The sequence below is a fragment of the Zalophus californianus genome, chromosome 6, assembly GCF_009762305.2.
Source record: "Zalophus californianus isolate mZalCal1 chromosome 6, mZalCal1.pri.v2, whole genome shotgun sequence".
In the NCBI taxonomy this organism is placed as follows: Eukaryota; Metazoa; Chordata; class Mammalia; order Carnivora; family Otariidae; genus Zalophus; species Zalophus californianus.
In genome coordinates, this window is record NC_045600.1 from 1,721,893 (window position 1) to 1,747,953 (window position 26,061).

At 65.7% G+C, this 26,061-nt stretch overlaps 1 protein-coding gene across 4 annotated transcripts; it reads right to left on the reverse strand.

The window, feature by feature from the left end:
* Positions 1-1,348: 1,348 nt before the first annotated feature.
* ASPG (asparaginase) lies at positions 1,349-25,667 on the reverse strand. Of its 4 annotated transcripts, none has more exons than XM_027571610.2 (16): positions 25,570-25,667; positions 19,992-20,100; positions 19,220-19,331; positions 17,164-17,289; positions 16,811-16,894; positions 15,601-15,727; positions 11,662-11,774; positions 9,088-9,270; positions 8,885-8,998; positions 8,204-8,320; positions 6,859-6,954; positions 6,461-6,624; positions 4,525-4,611; positions 2,570-2,669; positions 2,213-2,293; positions 1,349-1,506 (listed from the first exon to the last, which is right to left on the reverse strand). In XM_027571610.2, exons 1-16 carry the CDS (start codon positions 25,649-25,651, stop codon positions 1,351-1,353), a joined length of 1,851 nt encoding a protein of 616 aa, XP_027427411.2. In that variant the 5' UTR covers positions 25,652-25,667; the 3' UTR covers positions 1,349-1,350. The 4 variants fall into 4 exon arrangements, with proteins under 4 accessions (XP_027427411.2, XP_027427412.2, XP_027427413.2 ...); XM_027571611.2 differs by having other exon boundaries at positions 1,366-1,590; XM_027571612.2 differs by having other exon boundaries at positions 1,366-1,951.
* Between the last annotated feature and the right edge of the window lie 394 nt (positions 25,668-26,061).

The window sequence follows — 26,061 nt, forward strand, 5'->3', positions numbered from 1 at the left end:
ACGGGGTGCTCCGCCGCCGAGGAACCTGAGAGGCAGCCTCCTCCCTCCTTGCCTCCACCAGGCTTCTGGTCCTGCCCCCTGCCCCCCGCCAGCAGCCACCCCGCTGGCAAGCCCTGAGCCCCCCTCCTCCCCCACACCCCCCACTCATGGGGCCTTCATCAGGGTGTGGGGCAAAGGCTCCTCGGGCCCAGCCGTGCTCATGCAGTGCTCCCTGGTTGTGCAAGGCCAGGCACACCCGTGTCTGGGCGAGAATCTGGAAGGCTGCCAGCCAAGGTGCCAGCCCAGGCCTGGGAACCAGGCGGAGAAGCCTGGGGCTGCGGGTGGAGCCACCCCCGGCCCGGCCCACCTGGGAGAGGTCCCAGCTGCATAGTGGGTGCCAAGGGCAGGCTCTTGGGGGTTACACTCATGCCCAACATCTGCAGGGCCCATGCCCTCAGGCTGGGCCCGGCTCTCCCAAGCCTCCAACCCAGGGGCCAGACAGACAGATGGACAGACGGATGGGAGTCCTCACGTGGGCAGTGAAAGAGGTTCAAGGTGGTGGAGAACCTGGACGGAGGTATCCCCCCAGCCCCCCATGCCCCCTCTCCCTTCCCCCACACTCCTCATGCTCAGCAAAGAGGGCTCAGGAACTGTGTTAGGGTGGGTGCGGGGTGGCGATCGGGAAGCCTCTGGCCAGGTCAGGCCAGGCCCAGAGTCACATGGTGGCAGGCCCGAGCCCCGTGGTGCCCTCGCCCCACTGGACTGCTTATAGTTTGGACAGAGAACCAGCCAGGCGTCCAAACACCTGATTTCAGCCCCAGCCAGGCCTCTGACAAGGCTCGGGGCCGTCCGCCCGCCCACCGGGGCTGTCGCAACTAGGCACCTAGGGCCGGCACAGGTCCCCCCACTCATGCCTCCCCAGGTAGGGGCCATGGGCACAAGGGGGCCGGACTGAACCCTGCCCAGCAGGCAGCTGGCAACTGGGAGGGGCCGGGAGGACTGGAGAGACGGGACGGTCCGGTCTGTACAGGGGGAGTCAGGCAGAGGCAGGTGTGCGGCGGTGGGCGGGGGGAGGCGCTGCCTGGAGGGGGCTTCAAGCTTCGAGAAGGAGAAGGAGAAGGAGCAGACCACAGGAGTTAGGGCAGAGGCTGTCTGGAGGAGGGAGCAGCTTGTCTGAGCAAACACGGGGAGGCAGGACCGCCAGGGAGGGCCGCCCGGCTCACACACCGCCCTCGTGCTGTCCCAGGAAGGATTGGCTGGGTGTCCCTCACGCCCAGGGCGCCCTTGGACCCAGAGCCTGGGCGCAAGTCCCTGCACACATGCCCACAGTCCTGGGACTCAGAAGGACCCACTGGAGCTGGGCTTAGGGACCTAGGGAGGGGTCCCCAGAGAGATTTTATTGCCACTCTGCCCAACAAAACCTTCAGGCTGAGTCTCGGAAACAGAGGGAAGCAGTCCCAGCAGCGGGGGCACATCGCAGTCAGAGCCATGGGGTGCCTGCGGTCCCTCCATCAGGTCACATTTACGCTGCAGCAGGACGGCTTCAGGTTAGACACCAGGCAGCACTTCCTGAAAATAGGACGTCTCCCAAGAGACCTCTCTCCTGTGGCACTGGTGGTGTATGAGGGAAGGGCAGACAGGCAAGCCCGGGCACCTCACCAGTGGGGCCCAGCCTTTCCTAGGGAGGCACCCAAGGACCTGAGCAAATCCAGCCAGACTGGAGAGTCTTCTGGACAGCCAGATGATGGGAGTGGGGGAAGGAGATGTGAGCTGGGGACCTGGCCCACCTGCCCTGGGAGGCAGTGGGGGAGCACCCGGCCCAGTGGGTCCCCATGCGGGGAGCTGGCCCCGTGGGGTGGGGCAGCATGGGCAGGTACACGCAGGAGAGGGATCTGAGGGCCCCTCCAGGCTCAAGGAACCTCTTGGCCGTAGCTGGGGCCTTCCAGTGCTGTGAGGTGTGTCACAGAGTGGCCTGATAGGACAGAGTGTGGCAGGTGTGAGGTTAACCCTTCCTAGGGGAAGCCCTCCCCGACGGCTCCCTTCAGGCACTTTGCTGCTCACCCTACACAGTGCGTGCCCCACCTACAGAAAGAACTCTGCAGGCCTAACTGACTTTGACCCATCCTAGCCTTCTCTGGCTCTGACCCCAGGACTGGCCCTTAGACACATTCCCTAAGCCAGGGTCCAGTGTTATGGGGAAGCCTTCAGTCCTGCGTGGAGCAGAGGGACTTACTGGGCCTGGGGCCTGTGCACCAGCCCCACCCTGGAGCTTCTGCAGAAAGGTCACCACTTCCAGGTTCCCAGCTGCTTCTGCCTGTGGGAGGGAGCATGTGACCAGCAGCCAGGCCCCTGACCCCCCTCCCAACCTCCACCCACCAGGATACCTTCCGTGGCTCTTCCCACCCATGCCTGTGACTCCTTGTCCCCACAGCTCTGGGCGCAGGGAGGGGCCTGGGATGGGAAGGGAGAGGAGTGTGGGCATTGGGGCTGGGGGCGGGGAGGTGGAGGAGGGGAAGCCAATGGAACTGTCAGGAGGCCTTCCTGGAGGAGGTGGCCTAGGAGAGGGCAGCGGGGGCCCTGGAGCACTCACAACAAGCAGGGCACTGCGCCCGTCGTAGCCCGGGCAGCCCAGGTCAGCCCCCGCCTGCCACCATGACTGAAGGCCATCAAGGTCTGCTCTGGACGCCAGCCTGGGAGAGGGAGCAGAGGAGAGGAGTAACCGTCGGGGCCCCGGGGACATGTCACAAAGCCAGCCCCATGCAGCGCCCAGCACCGGCCCCGGACAGCGGGGCCGGAGTGCGGGATCCACTGGGGTCTGGCCAGTGGCCTGGAGTCTGGGTTCACCCAGCAGGGGTGACCGTGACTCAGGCCAAGGGCACAAGCATGCACGCACTCACCCAAGCATGCACACGCACGTGTGCACACCCCACAAGGAGTGCCTCCCTCCAGCTTCGTATTTCACAACACAGCCCTCCCCGGGCGGGGTCGCCAGCAGCAGGAGGGAAGTCTGCGGCAGGAGATGTGGAGGCGGGGGGGCGCTGGATTTAGCAGGTGGCGTGGCGGCATGGCCGGCCTTGCCCAGAGGACCGGGGCCCACCTGCTCTAGAGAGGGAGGAGGGGGGCCCCCCGCAGGGTCCTGCTCACTCTCCCGCCCCTCTCAGAGGAACCCACTCCCCACACAGGGGCCGAGCAGGGAAAGGGACCCACCAGCTGTGCCGACTGGGGCTGGGGGCACCGGTGAGGGGGCTATGACTCCCTCCTGGTCAGGAAAACAGCAGCATGAGCCCCCACAGGGGCACACTGTGATTTCTAGGGTGAATCATGCCGGATGGCACTGCCAGCCTCCCAAGCACTGGCCTTGCAGAGGGGCCCCCAGAGCCAGCCAGGCAGCTTGGGGTGGCTGCACCCTACCCCAGGCAGGGTCCTGGACGCCGTGGGACCTGGCAACCACCGCCCCTCTCGGCCTGTTTCCCCACCTGTCCATGGAGCCAACGAGGCCCGCCCACCGGGGCCACACGACCCTGAACCAAGCCCGGAAGTCCCTCGAGAGCCAACGCCAGTGGTTGTGAGCAGGCCCCGCCCTCGCTTTCGAGGCCCTAACACCTCATCACAGCTGAAAGCCCACCTTCGCCTGCCGCCTGGGAAGGGTGGGGGCTGGGCTGGCCAGCAGGGCTTGTCCGCCTGGGGACACTGAAGGTCAGGGCGGGAGGGACCCCGCCCCACATCAGGGACTGGGACCACTGAGGCATAGGGGTTGGGGAGACGCTGGCAGTGGGGACAAGAGAGCCAGAGCTTCGGGGTCTTCTTGTGAGCAGACAGTTCACCCACCCCTCACTCCCGGCCAGTCATCACCCACTCCCCAGGCTCAGGGGCTCTGCCTTTTCAGGGCTGCGGACCTAGGCTGCCTCCAGCAACCCCCAACCCCTGCAACCCCCAGTGCCCCAGCCTCGCCTCCTGGACAAGCCTCTCCTACCCTCCACCTCTCTCCACTCCCCACCTCGGCTCTCGGCCCCAGCCTGGGGGCAGCCGACAGGTGGCACGGAGGGACCCCAGTCAGAGCAGGAGTGGGGGGGGCCAGCGGACAGAGGAGGGAGCTGAGCTCTGCAGCCCCGGGCCTGTCCCCCCCGCAGCCCACTGCCGGAGACCCCCCCAGGACGCTCGACTCCCCGGTACCCCAGGCTCCCCAGGCCTGCCTGGGTGTCACTCAGGGCACCTGTGAGGTCAGAGTCCTGCTAGCACCGGGCGATGGTGGGCCAGGGCAGGATGGCCGCTGACCATGGCTCTGTTTACCCCATGACAGGGACCAGGCCCCCACTACTGCGAGGCCTGCACTGGGGAGGACACTCAGGAGCCCTGTCACCTCGCCAGAACGGGGGTCAGCTCCCCTCCCCCAGCCACCCCAACCTCCAGGGCGGACTCCAGCGGCCAGGCTGGCACACGGTGGGCTCGCCTCCTCTGGAGTCCGCCGCCCGGCTGGCGGTCCCTTCCCGAAGCCCCATGCCCGCCTCCCGCCTCCTGGAAGGGCAGGTGCGCCTGCAGCCTCACCTGCACAGCTCTGTCCCCACGTCCTCCAGCTCCCGGGGGGACAGGCAGGCCCCAGCTGCCCTCAGCAGCTCAATGACACCCCGATGCCTGTCACGAGAAAACACGTGCTGACCGCCTGCCCAGGCAGCTACAGCTCAACACGGGGGGTGCCTAGCCCCCCGGCCCCCCGCCCCTCCCAGCCCAGGCCAGGGCAATGCCCCTCCACACATCCAGGAGCCTTCCTGGGACATCCTGGGTCTGCAGGGCGAGGCCAGGTCTGAGGCACCCCAGCACGCGCCCCATGCTGGGGCATCAGCCCTGGCCGAGCCGCTCCAACACCCCCATCATGAAGCCTCTGCCACGGTCTCCCCCAGCCCCCATCCTGAGGGCCCAACGCACTCCCATGGGCCCCTGGGGGCAGCCCGGCTCCATCACACACAGGGGCTCCAGCCAAGGTTGGGCCTGGGGAAACTGAGTCAGTTGGGCCCACGCTCTGCCCTTGGAGGTGGGGTGAGGATGAGACACTGGCGGGTGAACATGAGTGGGAGGGTCCCAGAGTGCGCCCTAACGTCTGGGTTTGCAGAGGCGGACTGGTCAGGGCCAAGTCTGGAGCCACCCACTGGGGGTGCGTGGTGGGGGCAGGGTCGGGGTGGAGGCTTGGGGAGTGGGGGCACGGGTGGGCAAGGCAAGGGAACAGACTGTGCAGGGGCAGACTCTCACAGCATAATGCTAACCAGGTCCCTTCCCCCGCAGCGTCCTTGTGCTGTGAACTGCATGGTCACCCCACTTTTAGGAAGCATGGGGAGGAGGGTGGGGCCCCCAGGCCTTGTCTTCCCCACCCCGAAGAGCCCTCCAGGGCACAGCAGGTCCAGCCCCGGGAGTGAGGCCAGGAGAGTGAGGCTGGGAGACCGGTTTGGGGGGAGCTGTTGTGCTTGGCGGGGGGGGGGGGGGGGCGGTCAGGGATGAGGGGGGGGACCAGGGTGGTGAGCTCATCGCTCTCCACCCACGCCCAAGGACTCATACCTGGAATCTGCAGCCAGATCACTCCAGCTCTTCACCCCCACCCCGGGAACCCCCTGACCCTGTGCTCACAAGAGCAAGAGTCCAGCGAAGAGAGAGCTACCCATCATTCTCTTCACCGGGGCTGACATGCCCGCCCCAGGGCGCACACCGCTGGGGCACCCAGGACTTGAGCCTGACAGTCTGGCCACCCCCGGTTCTCACACCCTCAGCCTCTCTCCATGAGACCTGCAAGCACTCACTGGCAGGCTGAGTGCCCCCAGGGAGAAATAGATCCCCAAGAAGAAGCGGGGGGCCTGGGGACTGCTGTAGACACTAAGTAAGCCAACAAAGGATTAAACACAAGAGCTGTGACCTCCCAGACACACACACGAGCTCTCACACCCATGTTCAGGTGCGCACGCACGCACACACTCTGTATCTGACACCGCTCCGGGCTTCCAGGTGGGCCACGGGGAAGGAGACACAGAGGGGTCCCACCCCACCCATGAGGTCTTGCCGGCAAGTTCCATGTCCCATAAGGTTAGAAGCCCCCAGAATATTGAACCAAGCTCCCTCCAAGCCCTGCCCACCTTGTGACCATCTGCTCTGAATTTCCACTGTTGGCCAGAGCCGGTAAGGCCCGGCCCTCGGAGAGATGCCAGCAGGACTGGGGGTGGGGGCTAGGAGACGGGCTGCCCCAGCAGAGGACAGGGGGCATCCTCAGGCCCCAGTGCCTGTCCTTCCAGCCCCCTGCTTGCTGGCTGCCCAGGCCCTGTGCCCAGCCGGGCTGGGGGCAGGTAAGGCTCTAGGAAGCAGAGTCCTTGGCCCCGCCCAGCTCTGCCGAGCAAGCTGGGTCACCACAGGCTAACCGGCAGCCGTGTCTCAGGCGGCTCTACGCAGGCCCACCCCACGTGGCGCCCCAGCCTGCACGCCCGCTGCGGTGTGCCCCAGGTACCTGCCCTTCACGGCCAGCAGCAGCGGGCTCAGTCCGTCCTCGTCCCGGGGGCCCACGTGCACCCCTCCCCGCAGCAGCATGCTGACCGCCCCGGCCTGGCCTCCCCGGGCGGCCGCGTGCAGAGGAGTTTGACCGTTAAAGTTCTCTAGGCTCAGGTCACTGCCCTGGGGTGACACAAAGGCCTGTCACCTGCTGAGGGAGGGCTGGGCAGGATCAGGGTGCACCCCGGGAGTGGGGCCTGGCACCGCCCCTGCGCGCCCCTCGGCGGCCGGCCAGCTGGCTGCCCGGCCTGGCAGAGCAGGGCCCCAGGGAAAGGCTGTCCTGCCTGCCTCCCCCCACCCACCCCCCGGGGACTGGCGTGGCTGGGGCTGGTCCCCAAGGAGGGGCGGGGGCCTCACCAGCTCCACAAGCACCTGCAACACCTCCAGGTTGCCCGCGTGGGCCGCAGCACAGGCCAGGCTCGGCATCAGAGCATCCCGTACGGCATCGGCCTCCTGGGTGGAGGACAACGGCACCCTGGGGTCTTCAGCACGTCTGCCCCCAGGGGACCCCAGACCACCGTCCGGCTCCGTCCTTCCCAACCGTGTGCCCCAGGGCACACCACCCACCCGCTGAGATCCAACTCCTCAGCCGTGGCCACCACCACTGAGGATGCAGAGACAGACTCACAACAAGGTGCCCACTTGGGGGAGCACAGGAAGGGGGGCTGGTCCCCTCACCTAGAAAGAAGGGCACTCCTCCCCGGACAGAGCCCCTACAGGCTGCTGCCCCCAGCCCCAGGGATGCCGTGGTCATCTAGGAGCTCCCCAAGATGCCAGAGGGCCGGGAATGCCAGCAGAGGCCCCTCAGGTGGCCCCACACGCGGCCCAGCCCACCCTCAGCCCCGCAGAGCCGGCGCGGCCTGACCACAAAGCGACTGCCCGTCGGCCTCATCCCTTGAGCTATCAGGCCCGACACAGCCACCGTAGTAACAGGCCACACATCCCAGCCTCTTGGTCCGACCGTGGCCTGCCCCTGGCACGTGGCAGTGAACATGACCGCAGCTGTCCATGGTGGATCCACCCACCCCACCCCGCAGGGGGGAAACTGCCACATATGGTGTGACCCCAGGGAGCACGGGGGTGCCAGGCCCCGGACGCCTCAGCCACAGGGGGCTGTGTAGTGGGGCACTGGGAGGCCCCCATCACTGCCGTGGGCCTAGCCAGGCCTCAACCCCAGACCCCAGACCCTGAAGTAGGACCTCAGCTCCCCTGCTGGGAGGGTGAAGGGGGAGTGCCAAGGGGCTGTACCCCGCAGGTGCAGGAAGACCCCAGCTCCCTCTCCTTCCAGCACCCAGGACAGACAGCGTGCCCACCCCGCGGGCTGCTCCCCCCTCACCGGCCGCACAGCACCTGGGGCCAAGACTGGCAGGCAGCAGGCCCAGCCCAGCCAAGCGCAGCCGCTGGATGCCCCTACGTGCCCCCCTGGTGATGGGGCCACATTCTGCCCGCTGTCCACGTGCTGCAAAGATTCCGCTCAACTGTCTCAGCTGCTCCCCAGGTGCTGCTCCCTACCTGAACGCTGAGTTCTCGCAAGTCATCCCTGCTGTGGACCCAAGCCCTCCACCTGGGCCGGGAACCAGGCCACGCCTGGCGGTCTCCTGCTCATGCTGGAATGGTGGCGGCCGTGGCTGGTGCCCAGCGTGTCTAGCGGGGAGCCGCCCCTCAGGCCCCCGTGCACACACCCCCACACACTGGGCAATACCTGGCTCAGAGTGAGGAGCTGGGCAATCCCCCGGCCCAGCGCACTGCAACTCAGTGAAGGCCGGTGCTCGGCCCCGGTGGGCAGCGTCATCTCCCCCCGAAGGTCCCTGGCCAGCAGCTGAGGGAGGAGAACACAGCAAGCCAGGGATGCTTGGAGCCCAGGAGTCCGACCAACCTCCCAGACCAGGCACCCCCAGGGCAGGCAGTGAGGGCTGCTCTGGGCCCGAAACCCCTCAGTTCAGGCTCCATCCCCCAGGCCCGAGCTTGACCCCAACCAGGTCCCTGCAGGCCCACCCCACCCTCCATCCCACCAGCCCCGCGTCTCCCAAGGACCCCGTGGCCTCTGCCCGGGCTGGCTGCATCTGAGGCCCCCCAGGGAAGGCTGCAGGACAAGGGGCTATCCTGGGAGCAGTCTGAGGAGCCCCGGCCTGTGCCAGACCATGGCTCCCTGAGACAGTGGAAGAGTGGGTAGTCTGAGCTTGGGGCTAGCAAGGGGTGGAGGGAGCCCAGGCCCCAGAGCTGGTCCTCTCCCCCAACGGGGAGGCCCTGCACCCCTGCCCCCCTTCCAATCCAGGCACACACCCCACTGGGCTGGGCCCCACCGTCTGCCCAAGTCACACCCCTCGCCATGCCCTCAGGAGCCCCGTGACACGTGTCCCCACACCCACAGCCCGAGGGGCACCTCCTTCTTGCCGTCCAGGCTCAGCCCAGGCTGGCCCAGCACATAGGACAGCTTGGCCAGGGCGGCCTCCGATGTCATGTCGAAGCCGGAGACAATGCCCGCTCCTGCCATGGCCTGTGGGGAAAGGGGTACGGGCAGGAAATGGGGTGCAGGGTCACAGGGCCCGTGCCCTCCCCCTCCAGGGCCTGGTTCCCCGCCCCCACCATGCCAGCTGCGTAGTCAGAGGTCACGGAGCCCTGCAAGCAGTGAGTGCAGTTGACGATGACGAGGCCCCGCTCGGCTGCGGCCTGGAGCTCCCGCAGCAGGTCCAGCTTGGTGGGCCCGTTCCCCGAGCCGAAGGTCTCCATGACCACGCCCTTCAGGGGCGGCTGAAGGAAGGCCCGGACCTGTGGGGCCGAGACACGGGTGGGGGGGGGTGGGTCTTGGCCTCTTGCTCCAGCAGTGGGAACCCACAGGCTTGTCCCGCACCTTCGCTCAGCCACGGCATATGCAGCCCAGGCTGCTGTCCAAGCCCAGGATGTCCTGGCCCCGAGCAGGCCACACGGAGAGCCGTGAGGGTCTGCTCCCCACCTCGTTCTCCCGGAGAGACACCTGGTCCCCTTTCAAGACTTGAAGGCCGTGGTCGGTGTGGCCACGATCAGAGCGCCCCCTCCACACAGCTCCTAGCCCTGTGGCCCTCTGTCCAGCCCCTTCGCCCTGCCCTGTCTGAAACACAGCGGGGGATGCCCCCAGCAAGGCAGTATTTGGGGGAAGTGCCCCACAGCTGAACACACATATAGGGCTCTAAGTCAGCCAGGGGTGCCGCCCCCATATCCTGCCTGCCTACAAGGCTCCACTCGGTAAACAGATGACAGGGCCTTGGGTCCACCCACGGATGGGCCCCACGGAGGAACACAGCTTCCCAGCTCAGCAGTGCCCTGTGCCAGGCACCAGAAGGCCTGGCCCAGAGGGCCTATATCTGTCCATGACTCTGCCATACAGGTGAGAGCACAAGGGCTGAGCCCCTGGCCCAGGGCAGGCCTTCAAGGCAGGCAGGAGCACCTCGCCACCTGGCAGTGTCCCCTGTGGGAGCTCTCACCCCTCACCAGAAGTGCTTCTCCAGCAAAGGCCAAAGGTGACTGCATACCTGTCCCTGGTAGACACGCAAGAATGGGGAGACTGGACACCAAGACCCACCGCAGGCCAAAGCTTGCCACCAGCAGGCCCTGCCCCCACAGCCCAGGAGCCCACGGAGACGGGCAACAGCCAGCCTCCAGCGTCTGTCCTCCTGTGGGGCCAGCTCCATGGCTCCTCATTTCCCCAGCTATAGGGCGTTCTGAAAATCTCATGAGAAACCAGCCTGGGACTTCACAGCCGCAGCATGATTTTCCCAGAACACGGCAGCCTCGTGCCGCAACCGCTGGCTACGGCACATGTTAAGGCCTCCTCAGGCCAGGACTGGCCCGGTGGGGAGAGCGCTGCATACGGGCTCCCTGACCAGCCCCACCCCCCACCAGAGAGAGCTCCTGGGCCCTTAGGTGCAGGACCAGTCCTCCCCCGATCAGGCCTCCCTTGAAAACCCCGGGGTCCCGCCCGAGAGCCAGCGTCCAGAGGCCGCCTGAGCCAGGCAGGCCACATAGTCCCACCCCAGAGCCCACAGAATGCCTCTCTGAGGGTCTCTGCCTTCGGAGGGGCCTGCGAGGAAAGGCCATCACAGATCCTCAGCCTGCGAAGGACCCAGAGCCCCCAAGGACAAGCGGGGGTGGGGGCCTGCGGTCCTGGTGCGTGTGGTCCTGGGGCTCCTCCCAGCGGGAAGAGCGTCCAGCAAGATCTTGGGTCCAGTCTCTGGGAAGGCCGTGCCTGTTCACTGGAACTAGAAGGCCCATCTTTCCGACCTGGCCTTCCGCAGGGCTGGGTCCGCCTCACTCACGCACCGTGTGCTGTGGAACACCTGTCCTAGGCCCAGCCCGAGAGGAGTAGGGGACACACGGTGAAAAGACGTCCCGCCTGTCCCTAGTGCCCTCTGAGGGGATCAGATCCCAGTTCACAGACTGTGGCCCAGAGCTCAGGGGCAGCCCATGCCAAGTCCCACCCTATGTGTGGGGACGTCCCCGTGAAGCCACCTCTGTCCACATGCCCGGCTGGTCACAGTGCAGAAGTGTCCTCTGAGCTGAGGTGCCTGCAGGCCCAGCTCCCTGCAGCCCAGCAGTGCCTCTGAGGCCGGCACCCAGCCCCCCGCACTTGACCTTAGCGATGCCCAGCCTGCTGTAGCTCAGACACCCTCTATGTGAGGGGCCACACGGCATCTGAGCCCAATTCACAAGGCAGGACAGAGTCAGGCGTTGTGCCCCCCCCCATGGCAGCTGGTGGCTGAGGGGTCACCAGCAGGGAGCAAACAGAGGCCCGCCAGGGCAGCCACAAGAAAGAGCAGTCTCGGGGCCATAGCCCATCGACCCCCATCGGCCCCGGCAGAGCCCTGGACCAGGCGCCGTGAGTCCACCGGCATCCGGCATCTGCAGGGTCAAGCCCATGTTGCAAAGAGGCTAAGATGGGCCCTGAAGCCTCAGATGAGGAGGCAAGGGAGGGGCTGGAGGTCCCGGGGACATGTGCGGGTTCAGCCCCAAAAGGGTCAGCCTTGGCCGTTGACAGCTGAGGGGCTTCGTGCAGTCGCTGTCCCTGCGTGCCCAGGCCTGCGGTGGGGTGGGTGATGGGAGGGGCAGGATGGCCAGGCGGGCACCGGGGAGCCACGGGGTGCGTGGAAAGCGTGCGGGACGTGCAGGGCTGGGGCGGGTCCCTACCAGCGCCGCGGGGATCCCGGGGTAGAGGCGCAGCAGGCCCACGTCCCGTTCCATGCTGCTGTGCACCACCAGCGGATCCTTCCCTCGGGCCTTCCTCACCAGCTCCCGGTTGACTGTGAGGGCAGAGGCGCACGTGTGGGACGTGTGGGCCACTGCTCAGCCAGGACCCCTGCCGGGCTCCTCCAGCCCCGCTCCCGACGCAACTCCCGCCCGCCCTCAGCTCCCAGGTCCTCGGAGGGGTGCAGCCCCAGCCTGTGCCTGGAGCCCAGGGCACAAGCAGGACCCCTCAGGGACAGGGGCGCCTGAGTCTAGCAGACCGCACGGAAGTGTGCAGGGACCGCACGGAAGTGTGCAGGGACCGCATGGAAGTGTGCAGGGAAGGTGGAGGAAAGGCGTTCCAGGAGCAAGAACAGAGCGCCCGCGGCCCTGGAAGCACGCCTGCAGAGCCACACGCGGTGTGCCGTCCTGGGTCCCGGGAGAAGTCTGTCCAGCCAGCCTCGCCTGCCCCTGACCCACCTCGCCCACAGCCCCGCAAGTCAAAGAATGAAAGAGAAGATGAAGAAACGAGCAAGTTTTCCGGAGCCCTCAGCTCTGGGGAAAGAAAGCCTCCCTCTGATTCACCCCAAAGTCTCAGAGGCCTACCCCCCACACCCTGTGTAAAGTGGAGGGCCAGATATTCGGGGTCCCAGAAGGCCAGTGTCCCCAGGGGTCAGAAGGTCACTGCTCTGCCAGGACCAGGCCAGCACAGGCCCCCCCCCCACCTTCTTGCATCACTCTTGGAGGTGGGGCTGGGCAGCAGGCCTCACCTCCGAGCCCTGAGGACCCCCGAGCCCAGCACAGAACCCCATTCTCTCAATCCCGGGCACAGCCCCGATGGGGGCAGTGGCCGGGTGTTGATGGCCCCACTGGCACTGACCATTAGAGCCTATCTGAGGTAGCGAGTACCATATCCAGCACAGGGAAACTGAGGCCCAGAGTGGGGAAGGGCCACTGAGGCTGTCCATCCAGTGTGTAGAGCCAGGAGAATAGTGGGGAGGGGCGTCTCCAGGACCCTGGTCCAGGGTTCCTCCCTACCCTCACCCTGGGGTGGGGGGGTGGAAGCCTCCAGGCCTCCTGCTATTGCCACCAGAGCAATTCATGGGAGATAATAAACCAGGGAACATTCCGGACACACGCTGCCCTCTCGTGCTGCATCCGAGGGAGTGCCGGGGGATGGGGAGCAGGAGGGGGCCTGCAGCATCCATCAGCAGTGAGAGGCATCCTTTAATTTAGGGCCGTGTGCCCCATCTGGGCGTGCAGATAAGCCAGCAAGGGGGGGCTGCTGCCAGCTGCAGGAGTTATGGCCACAGAGGGGGGTTTGCAGAGACAAAGAGAGCCCACGACCCCCTCCCTGCATGCTTGGACCATGCCCCTGACAGCCCATGGAGCTGCAGGTCCTGCCGCCCCCCCGGAGCCGAGAGAGGAAGCAGGGATGGCAGCCTGGGGCGCACCGAGCCCGGGCCAGCTCCCCGCGCAGACCCCCAACCCTCACTGTGGGAGACCAAGCCGCCCTCCGCACAGAAGGCCCCTGGGACCTTCTGTGTGTCCCCACAGCCCCTCTTGACCCCCAAGCCTCCGTCTGTGACAGCCTCACAAAGGGAAGTAGTAACACGAGAGGGTGGCTCCGGCTGGGCCACCCCCAACAGGAGAGTAGGGGAGCCCCTGCTAGCCCAGGCACTGTCCACCCCCCTCCGCCCTGGCCCCTCCCCAGTGCCCCCCCACCCCCACGCCCCGCCAGCCAGCCACATCCTGGGCAAAGCCTGGCATTACTCAGCACCACGTGCCTAACCGGCCTGGGGGCCTGACAGCCACTGGGGCAGGCCAGGCCAAATGTTCCCACACTCCGCAGGGCACCAGGCACCCGCCAGCAGGTAGCCATCCTTCTGGGGTCCCCAGCCCGGGGCTCCAGGGGTGGCCTCTCCCCTCAGGGCCGGCCTCAGCCCTGCACGCACAAGCTGCCCTGTGGCCTGCCTGGGCCCGGAGCAGCACAGACAGAGCCCTGCTGTCCACACGGAGCGGCTCTGCGCCTGCCAGCCCGGTGCATCCCCAGAAGCTCCGCTCCTGAGCCCCGGATGAAGCGTGACTCAGTTCCCACCGGGGAGAGCCAGGCCTGCAGAGCAGCCGCCCAACCCTTCCTTCCTCAGCCGGCCGGCACCAGGGAGGAAGGGCCTGAGCACTGCCAGCCCCCATGGCAAGGAAGCCGATCTGCCTGCCTGCCCCGGCGCATGCACCACCTCCCTGGGGCACCCTCAGCAAGCAGGTGGAGCCCCACCTGGCCCCTGGAGCCCTGGGCATGTGGGCTGTCTTACAAGTCCTGGTGGGCACCTGGAGATAGGGGGGTGGGGGCAGGATAAGACCATCAGAATGGGAGTCAGGGCTTGCGCTGAGCCAACACCTTGCCATGTGGCCCTCCCCGCCTCCATGGCCCACCCTCTGGTCTCCTGCTGCCCTGGCCTGCCGCGGCCCCACAACTGCCCGGCAGAGGACCCAGGGGTCAGCCAGGTCCTGTGTATCGCCATGCGGGCATTCCCACGTCTGTGTGTCCTGTGCGGATCCAAAGGCACTGGGGGCTTTCAGAGTTACATGATCAGCCTGCCCATCACCTGCTCTCCACGGATAGCCCAGCCGTGCCGGCCAGAGCACCTCCCTGCTGAGTCCCCATCAGCAGCCTTCCCAGAAAGGCTCCTGCCCTGCACCCCTGCCTGGCCCGGCCTGGCGCTCCCGAGACCCTGCCTGTGCCGGAGCATCCCAGGAAACTCCTGGCCCTGGGAAGTCAAGGCCCACCCACAGCCCCCTCCTCCCTTGGTCTTGATCTGTTCCTCTTTCTGGGGGCATGGAGGCTGCTGCACCAGGAGACCCCAAAGGGCTCTTCCAGTGCCCGTCTCCTGGAACAGCCCCCACGGGCCCGGGCCCCGGGCGGAAGACAGCAGTCCAAGCAGAAGAGCCACCTTGGTCTTGCTGGTGCTGGGTTCCCGAGCCCCAAGTCCCGCAGAAGCAGCTCCGCCTCCCCAAGCTGTGGTGGGCCCACCTGGAGCAGGGCTGCGAAGTCCTGAAGTTCCCCAGAGGAAGGCTGGTCCTGCCAGGCCCTGCAACCCCCCGCCCCCCACAGGGTCTCTGGGACTGGATCCCACAGCTGGTGGGGTGGGGACAGATGCCCAGGCCAACATAAGGCGCAGAACCTCCCAGCTCAGTCAGGAAACGACACCGGGCAGACGTGGGGGCTGCCCTCAGTCACCAGGGAGTGGGAGTGGAGGAGCTGGTTATGCCCACTGTGGACCCAGAGTGAAGCCAGGACACACTGGGGACACGGCAGGAGGGCAGACATCCCAGGTGGAGAGATGGCAGCCCTGGGAATGACTCCCCCCTCGGGTCAGTGAGGCCCGAGCTCCAGGCCAGCAGTCCTGGCTGAGAGCAAGGTCAGAGGCAGGGAAGGGAAGGGGCTCCCTAGGGGCTGGGCTGCCTGCCAGGTCCAGGAGGCAGAGGACTCCCGGGAAGTCCCAGGGAGGACATCACAACACAGGAACCACATCCCCCTGGGTGTGTGGCAGGGTCACAGATGGTCACAGAGAGGGACTCCTGGGCTCAGGGTCACGTGGCTGGGGGGAGGGGGTGGGGACAAATGAAGGGCAGGTCCCCCAAACCTGCTCCTCCTCTGGGTCAATCCCCAGGGCCTGAGCTGGGGCTACCTGCTGGGACACCCCCCAACCTTGGTGGCCCACGCAGGCCACCCTCTTGGAGCAGCCCCTGACTTGGCAGCCCAAGGCAGAACAGAGCCCTGTGCTCGTTCCCAATTTAGGGGGATGCTCCTCAACCCCAGACACAGTTTCCCAGCCCGAGCTCTCTGCACAAACCCCAGGGCAGGAGCCCTGGTCTGCTGGCCCTGCTCCCTGCCGGGCTTACTTGTGACGTCGGTACCCACAACGGCCAGAGGGGGCAGGTTGGGGGAGCAGAAGGCCGCGAACCTGCGCGAGTCCACCTTGGTCACTCGGTTGCCCCGAAACAGCTGATTCTGGAAGAACAGGCAGACCTGCAGGGGAGGGCAGAGGCAGTGGTTCAGCCCTGGGGAGCCCCTGTGCCCTCCAGCTCCCCCCCTGCCATCCGCAGAGCACCCACTGCAAATGGCCCACAGACATTGCAGATGGCTGCCCCAGCAGCACACCTGCCCACCCTGCCCCCCACCCCGCAGGGGCCTGGGGAGAGTTGGGCCCTGCCACCCCTCCCTTCCCACCTGCCCACTGTCCCCACCCCTGCTTCCCAGGGAGCCCCTGTGAACTCAGCCCAAGGGTGTAGAGAGAGACCCCTCCCTCCCCACAGGGGCGGGGTCCCAGCAGCCCTGCTCCAGAGCTCAGGGGTGGGGGTTCTAGCTCTGCCCGCGTCTTCCAGCCACTCTCGAGCTGTTCTCCTGGGGAGGGGCGGGGGGCACAGTGGCAGGGAGACAGTGGGCACCGCACTTTGGGGATGCCCCCCCACGGGGGGTGACCACCTCCCAGCACGGGCTCCCCTGCAATGTGAGGGGGTCTTGTAAGGTCTCCCCCATGCCCCCACACGAAGGGGGAGTGCTGAATAGGGAAAGACAGCTCCGCAACTGTACTCGGTACAGTCTACTTCTATAGAAACTTCCATGAACACCTACAAATAACGTGAACACGTATAAGATACATAATCTGCGGGCGCCTGGCTGGCTCAGTAGGTGAAGCATCTGCCTGAGGCTCAGGTCATGATCCCGGGGTTCTGGCTGGGGCTGCCTGCTCAGCGAGGAGCCTGTTTCCCCCTCTGCCCCTCCCCCCACTCGGGCACATGTGTTCCCTCTCTCAAATAATAAATAAAATCTTAAAAAAAGCAAGATACACAATCTGGAAGAAAACACAGCACATGCTGTTAACAGCAGCTTCTCCGGGAAGTGAAACGTGGGTGGCTTTGTTTCCTTCCGCTTTATTTTCCGCGTTTCTCTATGGTGACAGCGTATGTCACTCGTGAGGCGCAAGGCACATCTTTAAAACCCCACCTGACTCTTCCCCCGCATGTCCCACCTGAGAGCCCACCCCAGCCCCTCGCCTGCGCTCCTGAGGACAGGCCCCCCCGCCCCCCACTCCAGGGAGGGGGAGGGTACCTCAGGGATCACGTACTGGCTGGCCATGAGCAAGGCCCCCAGCAGGTTCTCCCGGCCATCATTCCACAGGGCATGGATGGGCACCTGGGGGGAGGCATGAGGAGAGGGACAAAGACAGGGCAGCTGGACAAGGCTGACGGCAGGCCACGGGCCCACCCCGGGATAGCAGAGTGGGCACCGGCAGGACCCAGGCGCCGCCCAGCCTGGCCGGCCAGCGCCAAACAACAAGCACTGCCTCAGGGAGCCGCGGGACTGGAAAGAGGCCCGGGGTCTGGCCTGGGTCCCCCAGAGTGCTGACTCACCCTGTGGCCTCGGGAAGGCCCCCGTGCCCACCAGCCGGCCTGGGACATTACCTGGGCGCCAGTGAGGATGACGGTTTTCTGCAGGTTCTCCAGCACGAAGGAGAGCACAGAGGCTGCAAAGGCCATGGTGTCCGTGCCGTGGATGACCACAAAGCCGTCGTACTGCCCATAGTGTCTCTGCGGAGGCAGCAAGCTTAGGCAGGCCTCCTCCCAGGGATGGGCCTCTTCCCGGGGACAGGTGGCTAGCCGGTCCCCTCCAGGCAAAGAGAGGAAAGGGTCCCAGATGCAGAGGGAGGGAGTCGGGGAGGCACTGGTGGGATCTTGGTCACTGCTGGCCAGGAGGACACTCTCTGGAAAGCAAGTCCCTGCCTGGAGTCCCACTCACTCCTCCCTGCTCTCCCCACACCCAGGACAGCTTCCTTTCCTGACTGCACGACACCCACGGGCCTGGGGGAGATGGGGATCTCCGGACATTCCCCTAGGATCAGAAGGTCTGCTCTAGACTTCTGGCCAGCTTCTCCCCCAAATGATGCCCAGTCAGGGCTCCCGAGAGCACTGGTCAGTTGGAGGACTACACCAGAACTCAGCTCAGGACTCCTGGAGGGCCCCTTGCTGTGTGACCCCTGCCTCCAGGGCAGGTGTCTTGCAGGGGTGAGTGAGCCTGTGAGCCCATGGCCCAGCGGGAGGGCCAGGCGTGGACACAGCAAAGGGCACAAGGCACAGCTGGTGCTGGGAGCTGGCAGGTGATCTGGGAGGCTGGCTGGAACAGAATATGGCAGGAGGGCAGGACGCTGGCGGGCAAACATGGGGAAGAGTCCTTCCAGGCTGCAAAGGCTAGAAGGCCTCCCAGGCGTGCTGGCCATCTCTGCAAGAACATCCTCTGGCCACCACCTAGAGGGCAGCCAAGGGCACAATTCTGGGAACCAAACGGGCCAGACCATCCTTGGCAGCCCACTGAAAGACCCAGCCAGGCTGTACCTGGAACTGAGGCTGCTGAGCCATGTGGCAGGCTGGGGCACCCTCTGCTGGCCACACGGGGCACTGCTACAGGCTGGGCCACCAGGGCCCCGAAGGCCCTTTGAGTCTGCACGTGGCTGGACACTGAGGCCAGGAGCAGTCCTGGGAGCTCAGCAAAGCTGTCAGGCCCCGAGCAGAGGGCGCTGCTGGCCGCACACCAGGGAGACTGCCCCAGACTGTGGCCACGGACATGCCCACTGTCAGCCAGTGGGCCCATTCAGGGACTTAAGGACCAAGCCCAGGACCACGTATTGTCCTGCTCACAGTAAGAGGGGATGCGGCCCAGGCGCTGCTCTCCCCCCAGGGCAGAAGATCACAGGCATGTAGCTGGGGCCAGCCCCCAGCTGCAGAGAAGGGGAGCCTGTGTGATGAGCCTCTGAGGCTTCTTAAGGGAGGCAAGTGAGAACTGGGCCTGGAGAAGGTGGTAGAGGCAAGTGGGGGAGGGAGGGGTGGGGGGCAGTCAGGTAACGGGGCCAGGCCTGTGCGTGAGGGGGGTGGTGATGATGAGGCTGGGCAGAATAGAGAGGAAGGCTGACGGAGGGGTGCTCTGGCAGCAGGGAAACGAGACCTGCACACGGTTCTGTGCCTTTTATGGGCCCCAAATCCACTAAGTCCCTACCTTCGGGGTGGGGTGAACAGAGAAGGGTGGGCCAAGCACAGTGGGCCTTCCCTGTCAACCTTCAGGGAAGCGGCGAGCATCCCAGCCCAGGATACTAACCAGGACGGCTGGCCAGGACATTTCCTCACCAGGGAAGTGGACATGGCCCTGACTTCCCACCCTCTGCTTGCACGGGGGAAAGGACCTCAGGAGCTTTGCAGCTGAGGTGTAACCCGAGGGTCCAACACTCTCCTGAAGCTGCCATTTCCTGATGCTCCCAAGTCTTGGGCCAGGCAGGTCGACCCCACCACCACAGACCCCAGGGCCGTGCTTCTGCAGCACTGGCCCGGCCCAGCCCACCAGCCCCGCCCACACTCAGCCCCGCCCACACACTCCCAGCCCCGCCCAGGACCCACAGCCCCACCCACTCTCGGCCCCACCGCACGCCCCGTCCCCACCCCAACCCCAGCCCCGCCCACACTCCCCAACTACCTCGATGGTCTGGGCAATCTGAACCCACTCAGTGATGGTCATGTCACTGGAGTCAAAGAGGGGCTGGCACTCCAGCACCGTGTAAGTGACTCTCTGCGCGGGGCTGGCGGGCCTGCGGGGGGCAGAACAAGGGCTCCTGCTCCGCCCCTTCTTCCCCTGCCGGCTCCGTTCCCCCCACCCTGCTGACCCCTGCACCCAGGGACTTCTCCGTGGGCTCTGCCTCTCCCTCAGCATCCCCAGTACAGGGCCTGGCCTCCCTTCCCCCGGAGTCCCCAGGCACAGGGACCTTGGTCCTCAGGGGGGTCGAGGATGGGCCAGGACCGGCTGCCATCTCTGAGAGGGAGGCTGGGCCTGGCCCTCGGTGGAGATGACCTTGGGAGGAGAATCTCTGGCAGGAGGGAGCTCAGGGGCCAGGATGCCTGACAGCCGTGACGGGCACCAGGCAGACTTGGCCAAGAACTGAGGAACAGAGGGACCTTACACTAGGGGGAGGCAGGGACACCTGGGACACCTGGGGCACCTGGGGCCAGCCCCTGCCTCTCCTGACGGGCTTGCGTCCACACGTGGCTGGGGACAGCCAAGGTGGTGGGAGTCCGAGGCCCCCTGGAAACGGGGCTGTTGGTCAGCTCTAAAGCCATGAAAGCATCAGAGGACATTAGTGACCACAGCCTGCTCCACAGACCGTGCAGGTGCCATCCCGTCTCAGGACAGCTCTACCCCGACGACGGCCGGTCGTCATCCCCACCTGGGACCCCACGGAGCCCACACTCACGGCAGCACCAGCGTGTCCTCAGGAAGGCCACAGGCCCGGGCGTGCTCTTCATCATGGAACATGGGCAGTGTCCTCAAGACAGCGGCTAGGCCACTCCCAGGGACAAGCACTGTAGGCAGAATCCGGGTTGGGGGCACTGTGGGGTCAGGGGCCCACAGCCACTGCCGACTCCTATAACCGCTGGCTCCTCCCTCCTCAGGACATTTACCCAACATGCTGGGGGCCAGGCCCGGGCAGGAGCCAGGGGTTTGGGGGGGACAGGGGCCGGTGCCCTGGGGAGGATGGGCAGCTGTTCTGCATCTGGACCCGGTAGCTTCCTGCGGTGGAGCCAGTGTGACAACTCCAGAGGTCCTGCCAGGGGCTCCGGCCACTCTATCGAGGACCAGTTCTCCCCGTCTCCCACCTTTTCTCACAATGCAGCCCAACACACCCACGCTTCCTCCCCCACTTCCTAGAATGCCCACAGTAACAACAGTCTGCAGACATACTGTGGGCTCTGTCTGCAAGCCCTTGACCCATCCCCCTTCCAACCCAGCACGTGCTGCACCCCAGCTCAGGTCACCACCTCCAGGAAGCCCTCCTTGATGTCCAGGCCCAGCTGCCCTCACTCCCTCACCAGACTGCGTGCGACCCCTGCACAACACAGCTCAGGCCCTCTGCCTGCAGACTCCATGTCCCAGAAACATGCATCTAAGGCACTGGGCAGAAATAATGGTGTGTTTTAGGAAAACCCTGAAAGGTTACAGGTGTGTTTCCTAGAAACAAGCCTTGGCAAAGGCTCCCAGGCATCAAGGTCCTGGCCTTCTTCTCCACCCTGCTCGCTACCAGCACCATGACCTTGGACAGGTCAGCTAACTTCTCCGGGCATCTCCCACAGGCCTGGCTGTGCTGCGCCCCTGGACACGGTGACGAGGACAACGGGGTCCCCCTCCTCGAGAAACATCCTTACTGAAACAAGTAAGACCTTCCAGACCAGGGGCGGCGGCCGCTCCTGGCCTTCACGGTCTAGCAGGCATATCTGTGCCCCGCTGCTGCTCAGCTGATTAAAACAGCACCCCTTCCTCACCTCCCACTTGCGGAGGGTTCAGGTGTCAGCCGGGCTGTGACCTCACCGGCGGTGTGGGTGGGCGTTTTCGGTTTCCCGCGGCTGCTTAACACATGACCCCAAACAGGTAGGGAACGGAAGCAGCACCACTTTATCACGCAGCGTCTGTGGGTCAGAAGCCTGGCCAACTCAGGGTCCACATTCCTCACCCACTTGCTTTGCTCAGGCTGTCTCCCCGCCCCCAAACCCCCTCCATACAACCACCTGCTAAATCCCGGGCCCCAGCTCCCGCCAGCCCCCTGGCCAGCACGGGCACACTGGCCCCATGGCTGTTCGTGGATGTTTGTGGTGCCACCTCCCCAGCCAGAGGGGAGCCCCAGGGGAGCATTTTGAACAACACTGCCCCACCCCCCCGCATGCAGCCCCAGCAGGAGCTGCACGCACATTTGCTGCAGGAGTAAACCATACGGGCGAGAAGCATCATGACAACGGGGCTGAGCACACAGACGGGACATCAGCACACAACTGCCGGCCTGGCCACACTCCCAAGACACCCGAAGCATGACCAGGACGTGTGCCTGCCTCCATGACGGTCCAGACTCAGCAGCCCTGCCAGCATTGTGGACAGAACTTCAGATCCCGGGCACGGAGCAAGGCTCACAGCCACCCCGCCATCCTGCCGCCAAGCTCCCCCACCCCAGCCGCAGCAGGCTGAAAAGCACTCCCCAGAGGTGTCCACGTCCTGATCCCCAGGACCTGTGAGTGCGGCCTGAATGCAAAGCCTTCGCAGGTGTGATGGAGTTAAGGGTCTGGAGGTGGGAACATGACCCTGGATTACGCAAGTAATCCCATGTCCTTTTCAGAGGAAGCAGAGGGAGACGAGACACGTGGAGGGGCAGCCACATAAGGAGCAGGCAGGGAGAGGCACGGAGGCTGCTGCGCTGTGGCCCCAGCCAAGGAAGTGGGAAGGACAGACCCTCACTGCCCGAGGTCGGACGCCTGCCTACAGCACCGGTGGGGGCGGGGGAGCACACGCCTGCTCAGCTGTGGGAACCACCCCGGGAAACTCACACGGCCACTGTCCGCTGCAGCTCCTTGTGGTGGGTGGCGCAGGGGTGTCTGCAAAGCTGGGGATCCATGTGCAGGGCAGGTGAAGTGGGGATCCACTTGGTCTGGGTTTCATGGGACAGGCATACCTTGTGGCTGGTCACCTCCACCCACAGCCAGGCCGTTGCTAGCCGTCGGGAGGGGCAGCGGCTGCCAGGGACCAGGGACGTTTTGCTGCCGCAGGTGAGGAGGGGCAGGACCACAGTTCCCTCCCCCGCCCCAAGGACAGGAGCCCGCTGTGCCCACCCAGGGAGCACGTGGGCAGCACAGGCCAAAGTAGCCCAAGAAAAGGCAATGTTCTCCTGTTCTGTTCTCTGCAAAATCCTGCCACGGCGTTGTCATACCAAAACGGCAATGGGAAACACGCAGCCAAAAGAGTTGTAGGTGGGGGGGGGGGGGGGCAGCCACGAGAGAGTGTCAGCAAGTTAATGAACAAAACAGTATTCTGGGTTTTGTGACATTCTTGGCTTTTTAAAAAACTGGTGATTTGTTATGATTTCCTTAATCATTCCAAGTAAATGTCCACTTTCACACTGAACTCTGATTCTGTAAATTGTATTATTTTTCTCAACGAGCCCCGCCCCCCACACCGGGCCCCTATAAAACCAGACCATGGCCGTCCTTGGGCCACGGAGACAGACAGCCACTGGCAGAGGATGCCGCTCAGCTCCTGCCAGACCCCTCTTCCGTAAGGGACAGTTTGCGCCCTAGGACCACAGGTCCCCCTGGAACCACCTATAGCCTGGGCTCCCAAACTGGGAACTTGTGAGCATGTGAAATCATGTTCAGGAAGGAGTTCCAGGCCGAGCGCTCCGGTGCCACTCTGGTGACCAAAAGGCTGTGGACGTCACCCCTGCCGACAGGGCTTGGCTGCAGAATCCGCCCCCGCCGCGACCCTCCGGGCTGTCCCGACACCTGCAGATGCCTGGCCCCAAAGCTCTGCTCGCCCTGCTGTGTGCGCAAGTGCCTGCAGGGGTGGGGGGGGGGCAGGGAGGGGCTCCTGGGTTCCTCGGCCTGCAGGAGGAGGCCCCTGATGCTGCTCAGCCTTGGGCTCGGGGTTAGCATCTGACTTTCCTTTCATGATGCCCCTTGACCTGTGACATCTTTGCTGAACTCAGAGACGGGACGGGTCAAGGGGTGTCCCTAGCTGCCGCGGCCTCCACCCCCCGCTTGCTGTCCTGACCTTTGGCAGGGCTCGGACACGTGGCGCCGTGTGCCAGGCAGGCCACTGTTTGCCAGATGCAGAAACGCCAACAGTGACGATCCCAACAGCTTCGCTGTGGCTGGCCTGCGCCCTCGCCGCCCCTCGCCGCCCCTCGCCGCCTTCCCGAGGCTGGAGCCCCGTCAGCAGCACCGGGCAAGTTAATCATTGATGCTGATCCAGATCAGAGCTCCAGGGAATGGCCTGGAGTCCCGAGTTCAACAGCCCCAGCGGGGCTGGGAGAGGACAGGGGCCTGGCTCCTCCGTCCATCCCCACCTTGTTCTTGCCCTGGCCTGGGGCTGCCCTGGTCCCTGGACACCTTTCCACGCCACACACACTTTTAGACAAAAAAGCCAGCAGGAGACGCATGTCCCTCAAGAACACGGAGAGCCAGTCACGCACTAGAGCAGGCCCCAGGACCCTCTGGTCTCAAGGGCCGGGGGTCAGGGTTTGCATGATGCTAGAGCGACAGCAGGGACCAGATCCCACGCCTCTTCCTCCTTTGTCCTCTGGGGCTTAAGCCACGGGCTCCCTGAAGAAGTGGGAGGGCTGGCAGCTGCCGTGGGGACAAAGCCAGCCTCACAAAGGCAGAGCCCTCAGCCAGGAACCCAGGAGAGGCGCCCCTGCCCTGGGGCCGGAGCTCAGAAGACCTGCGTCCTTGCCGGCTGGGACTGGCTGACCACTCTGAGCTGCTCCGAGCACAAGAAGGTGCCTGCCGACCTCACCTCCACCAGGCCAGAAGGCCCCAGGGCCATAGCAGGCTCCGAGGCTTCTGGAAGATTCTTTCCCGTCTGGAAGCCGACCCTCCCCCGCCACAGTCTATCTTTCTTGATTCAGGGTCTCTAGCTCACCTTCTGAACACATGAGTTTGCAGCCCCTCTGAGAGAAGCAGCACCCGTGGGAGCGAGCCCTGGGGCTGCCCCGGAGAGCCAGGGCAGGGAAGCACAGCTCCGTGCTGGGGGGGGAGGGTCGGAGTCCACCTGTCCCTGCAGCCCAGACCCTTGGGAACTATGTGTTGAGCTCAACAGAATCGCAGCTGGCCACGTGCCATGCCTGGAGGGGCAGCGTACGGGGTGGGCTCAGGGCAGCTTCTCTCTCTGGGCCCAGCCTCCCCCCACCCCGGCCCCTCCCACTCCGTCCCACCTCGGTCCAGCCCCTGGGCCCTCCTGCCCTGGCAGCACCCCCAGCCCTGCATCTCCTCAGCACGAGGCCCCTGTGACCTCCATCACGTGCTGTTGCTGGTTCGATTCAGCCCCCCTCTGGCCTGGGGGGCCGAGTGACCACAGCCACACCCTGCAGGTGGAGTGTCCACTGGGGCCTCCAGGCTTCAGAAGGTCACCCACCAACTAACTGGGTGGGAGAGGCGGAGGGCACAGACACAGTGGGCAGGCTCCCGGCAGCCCAGGGGGGGCCCGTGCCGGGGTGGGTGGACAGCCACAGGCCCCGTGCCTGAGCCCCTTCAGGACGGGGCTCCCTCTACACAGGCCTGAGTCCTGCAGCCCAGAACGGGGGTGGGGCCTCAAGGAACGTGCGAAGCGACCACTGGTGTCGCACAGGGGACAGAGCATGGAAAAGCAGCTGCCGGAGCCCCCAAGAAAGCACCAGGGGTGTCGGAGCCGCTGCTCCCATGAGGCGGAGGGTTCGTGCTGGCCCGCCTGGACATCACGGAACCAGGAGGGGCCTTTGTGGAAGCTGCGTGCAGCTCCCCACCCTCCCGGGAACGCCAGAACATTCTGGATGCTGGTGTGCTGCTCTCCTCTCCCCACCCCGTCGGGTCCCCCGCGGCAGGTGCTCAGCCCCCGCTGCCCGCATCCCTGCCGGGGGTGGCCTGCGAGCTCCAGCCCCCAGGCCCAGCCCCCCACCCCCAGCAGCAGCCACTGCCACAGGGGCAGAGAGACAAAATGTGCAACTTGCCCAAAGCCGCCTGCTGCCCCCCACGCTCCCCCAAAGTGTGTTGCCTGCAGCTGCCAGGAACCCTGAAGCTGGGAGCCACCTTGGGGACGGGGCGGGGTCACGCACCTGCCCACCACCTCGTTTGTCCGGGACGGGGCAGAAGCCGCGGGGCCCCGTGGGGCCCCCATGCCTCCGCGCTGAGGGGTGCCGGCAACAGCGCAGGGAAGAGGCGCTGAGCGCGGCCCCAGAGGGCTCCCAGTGCCCGGGCCAAGACCTGAGAAAGGTCACTGGGCATGAGAACGACCCCATCCCCCCCAGGCCGCAGACTTACCGCCGTGCTCGCTCCGCATGCCGATAGTGCCGCCGGTGTAGACGGCCAGGAGCCGCCGCTCGGGCCCCAGCGCGCGCGCCATGCGATCTCGGGACCAAAGGACCGAGGAGACCGAGGGGAGGTGGCGGGCGCGCCGAGGGCAGCCCGGGGAGGGGCGGGCGTCCACCTGCCTGGGGACAGTGCTTGCGGCGGGGAGACGCGGAGAGCTAGGTGTGCCCCAGGAGGTGGCGGGTCCGTCCGGGGGCGGGGCCTGTGGGGCGGGGGCGGGGGCGGGGCCTGAGCGGCCCCGGGCTATCCGACATCCGACCCGCGCGGTGGCCCGGGGTGCTGGAGTGGCTGGGACATGTGACACAAAAGCCACGTGCCTTACGGTTGGCCTGCAGGACCCCAGCGCAGAGTGGGGGCCGCCCTCCCCTCCCAGGCGGCGCCCACACAAGCCGGTGCTCTAGCAAAGCCAGCGCCCGTTGACCACACCAGCGGTGCACTCCTCGA

Excerpts from the sequence above, each read along its gene's own strand:
- ASPG (XM_027571610.2), bottom strand. The coding sequence starts at position 25,651 with ATGGCGCGCGCGCTGGGGCCCGAGCGGCGGCTCCTGGCCGTCTACACC. Across the intron at positions 6,625-6,858 it reads TGCAGGTGCTTGTGGAGCTG|GGCAGTGACCTGAGCCTAGA; the intron begins GTGAGGCCCCCG and ends GTGTCACCCCAG. Across the intron at positions 1,507-2,212 it reads GTGCACAGGCCCCAGGCCCA|CGTAAATGTGACCTGATGGA; the intron begins GTAAGTCCCTCT and ends GTCCTGCTGCAG.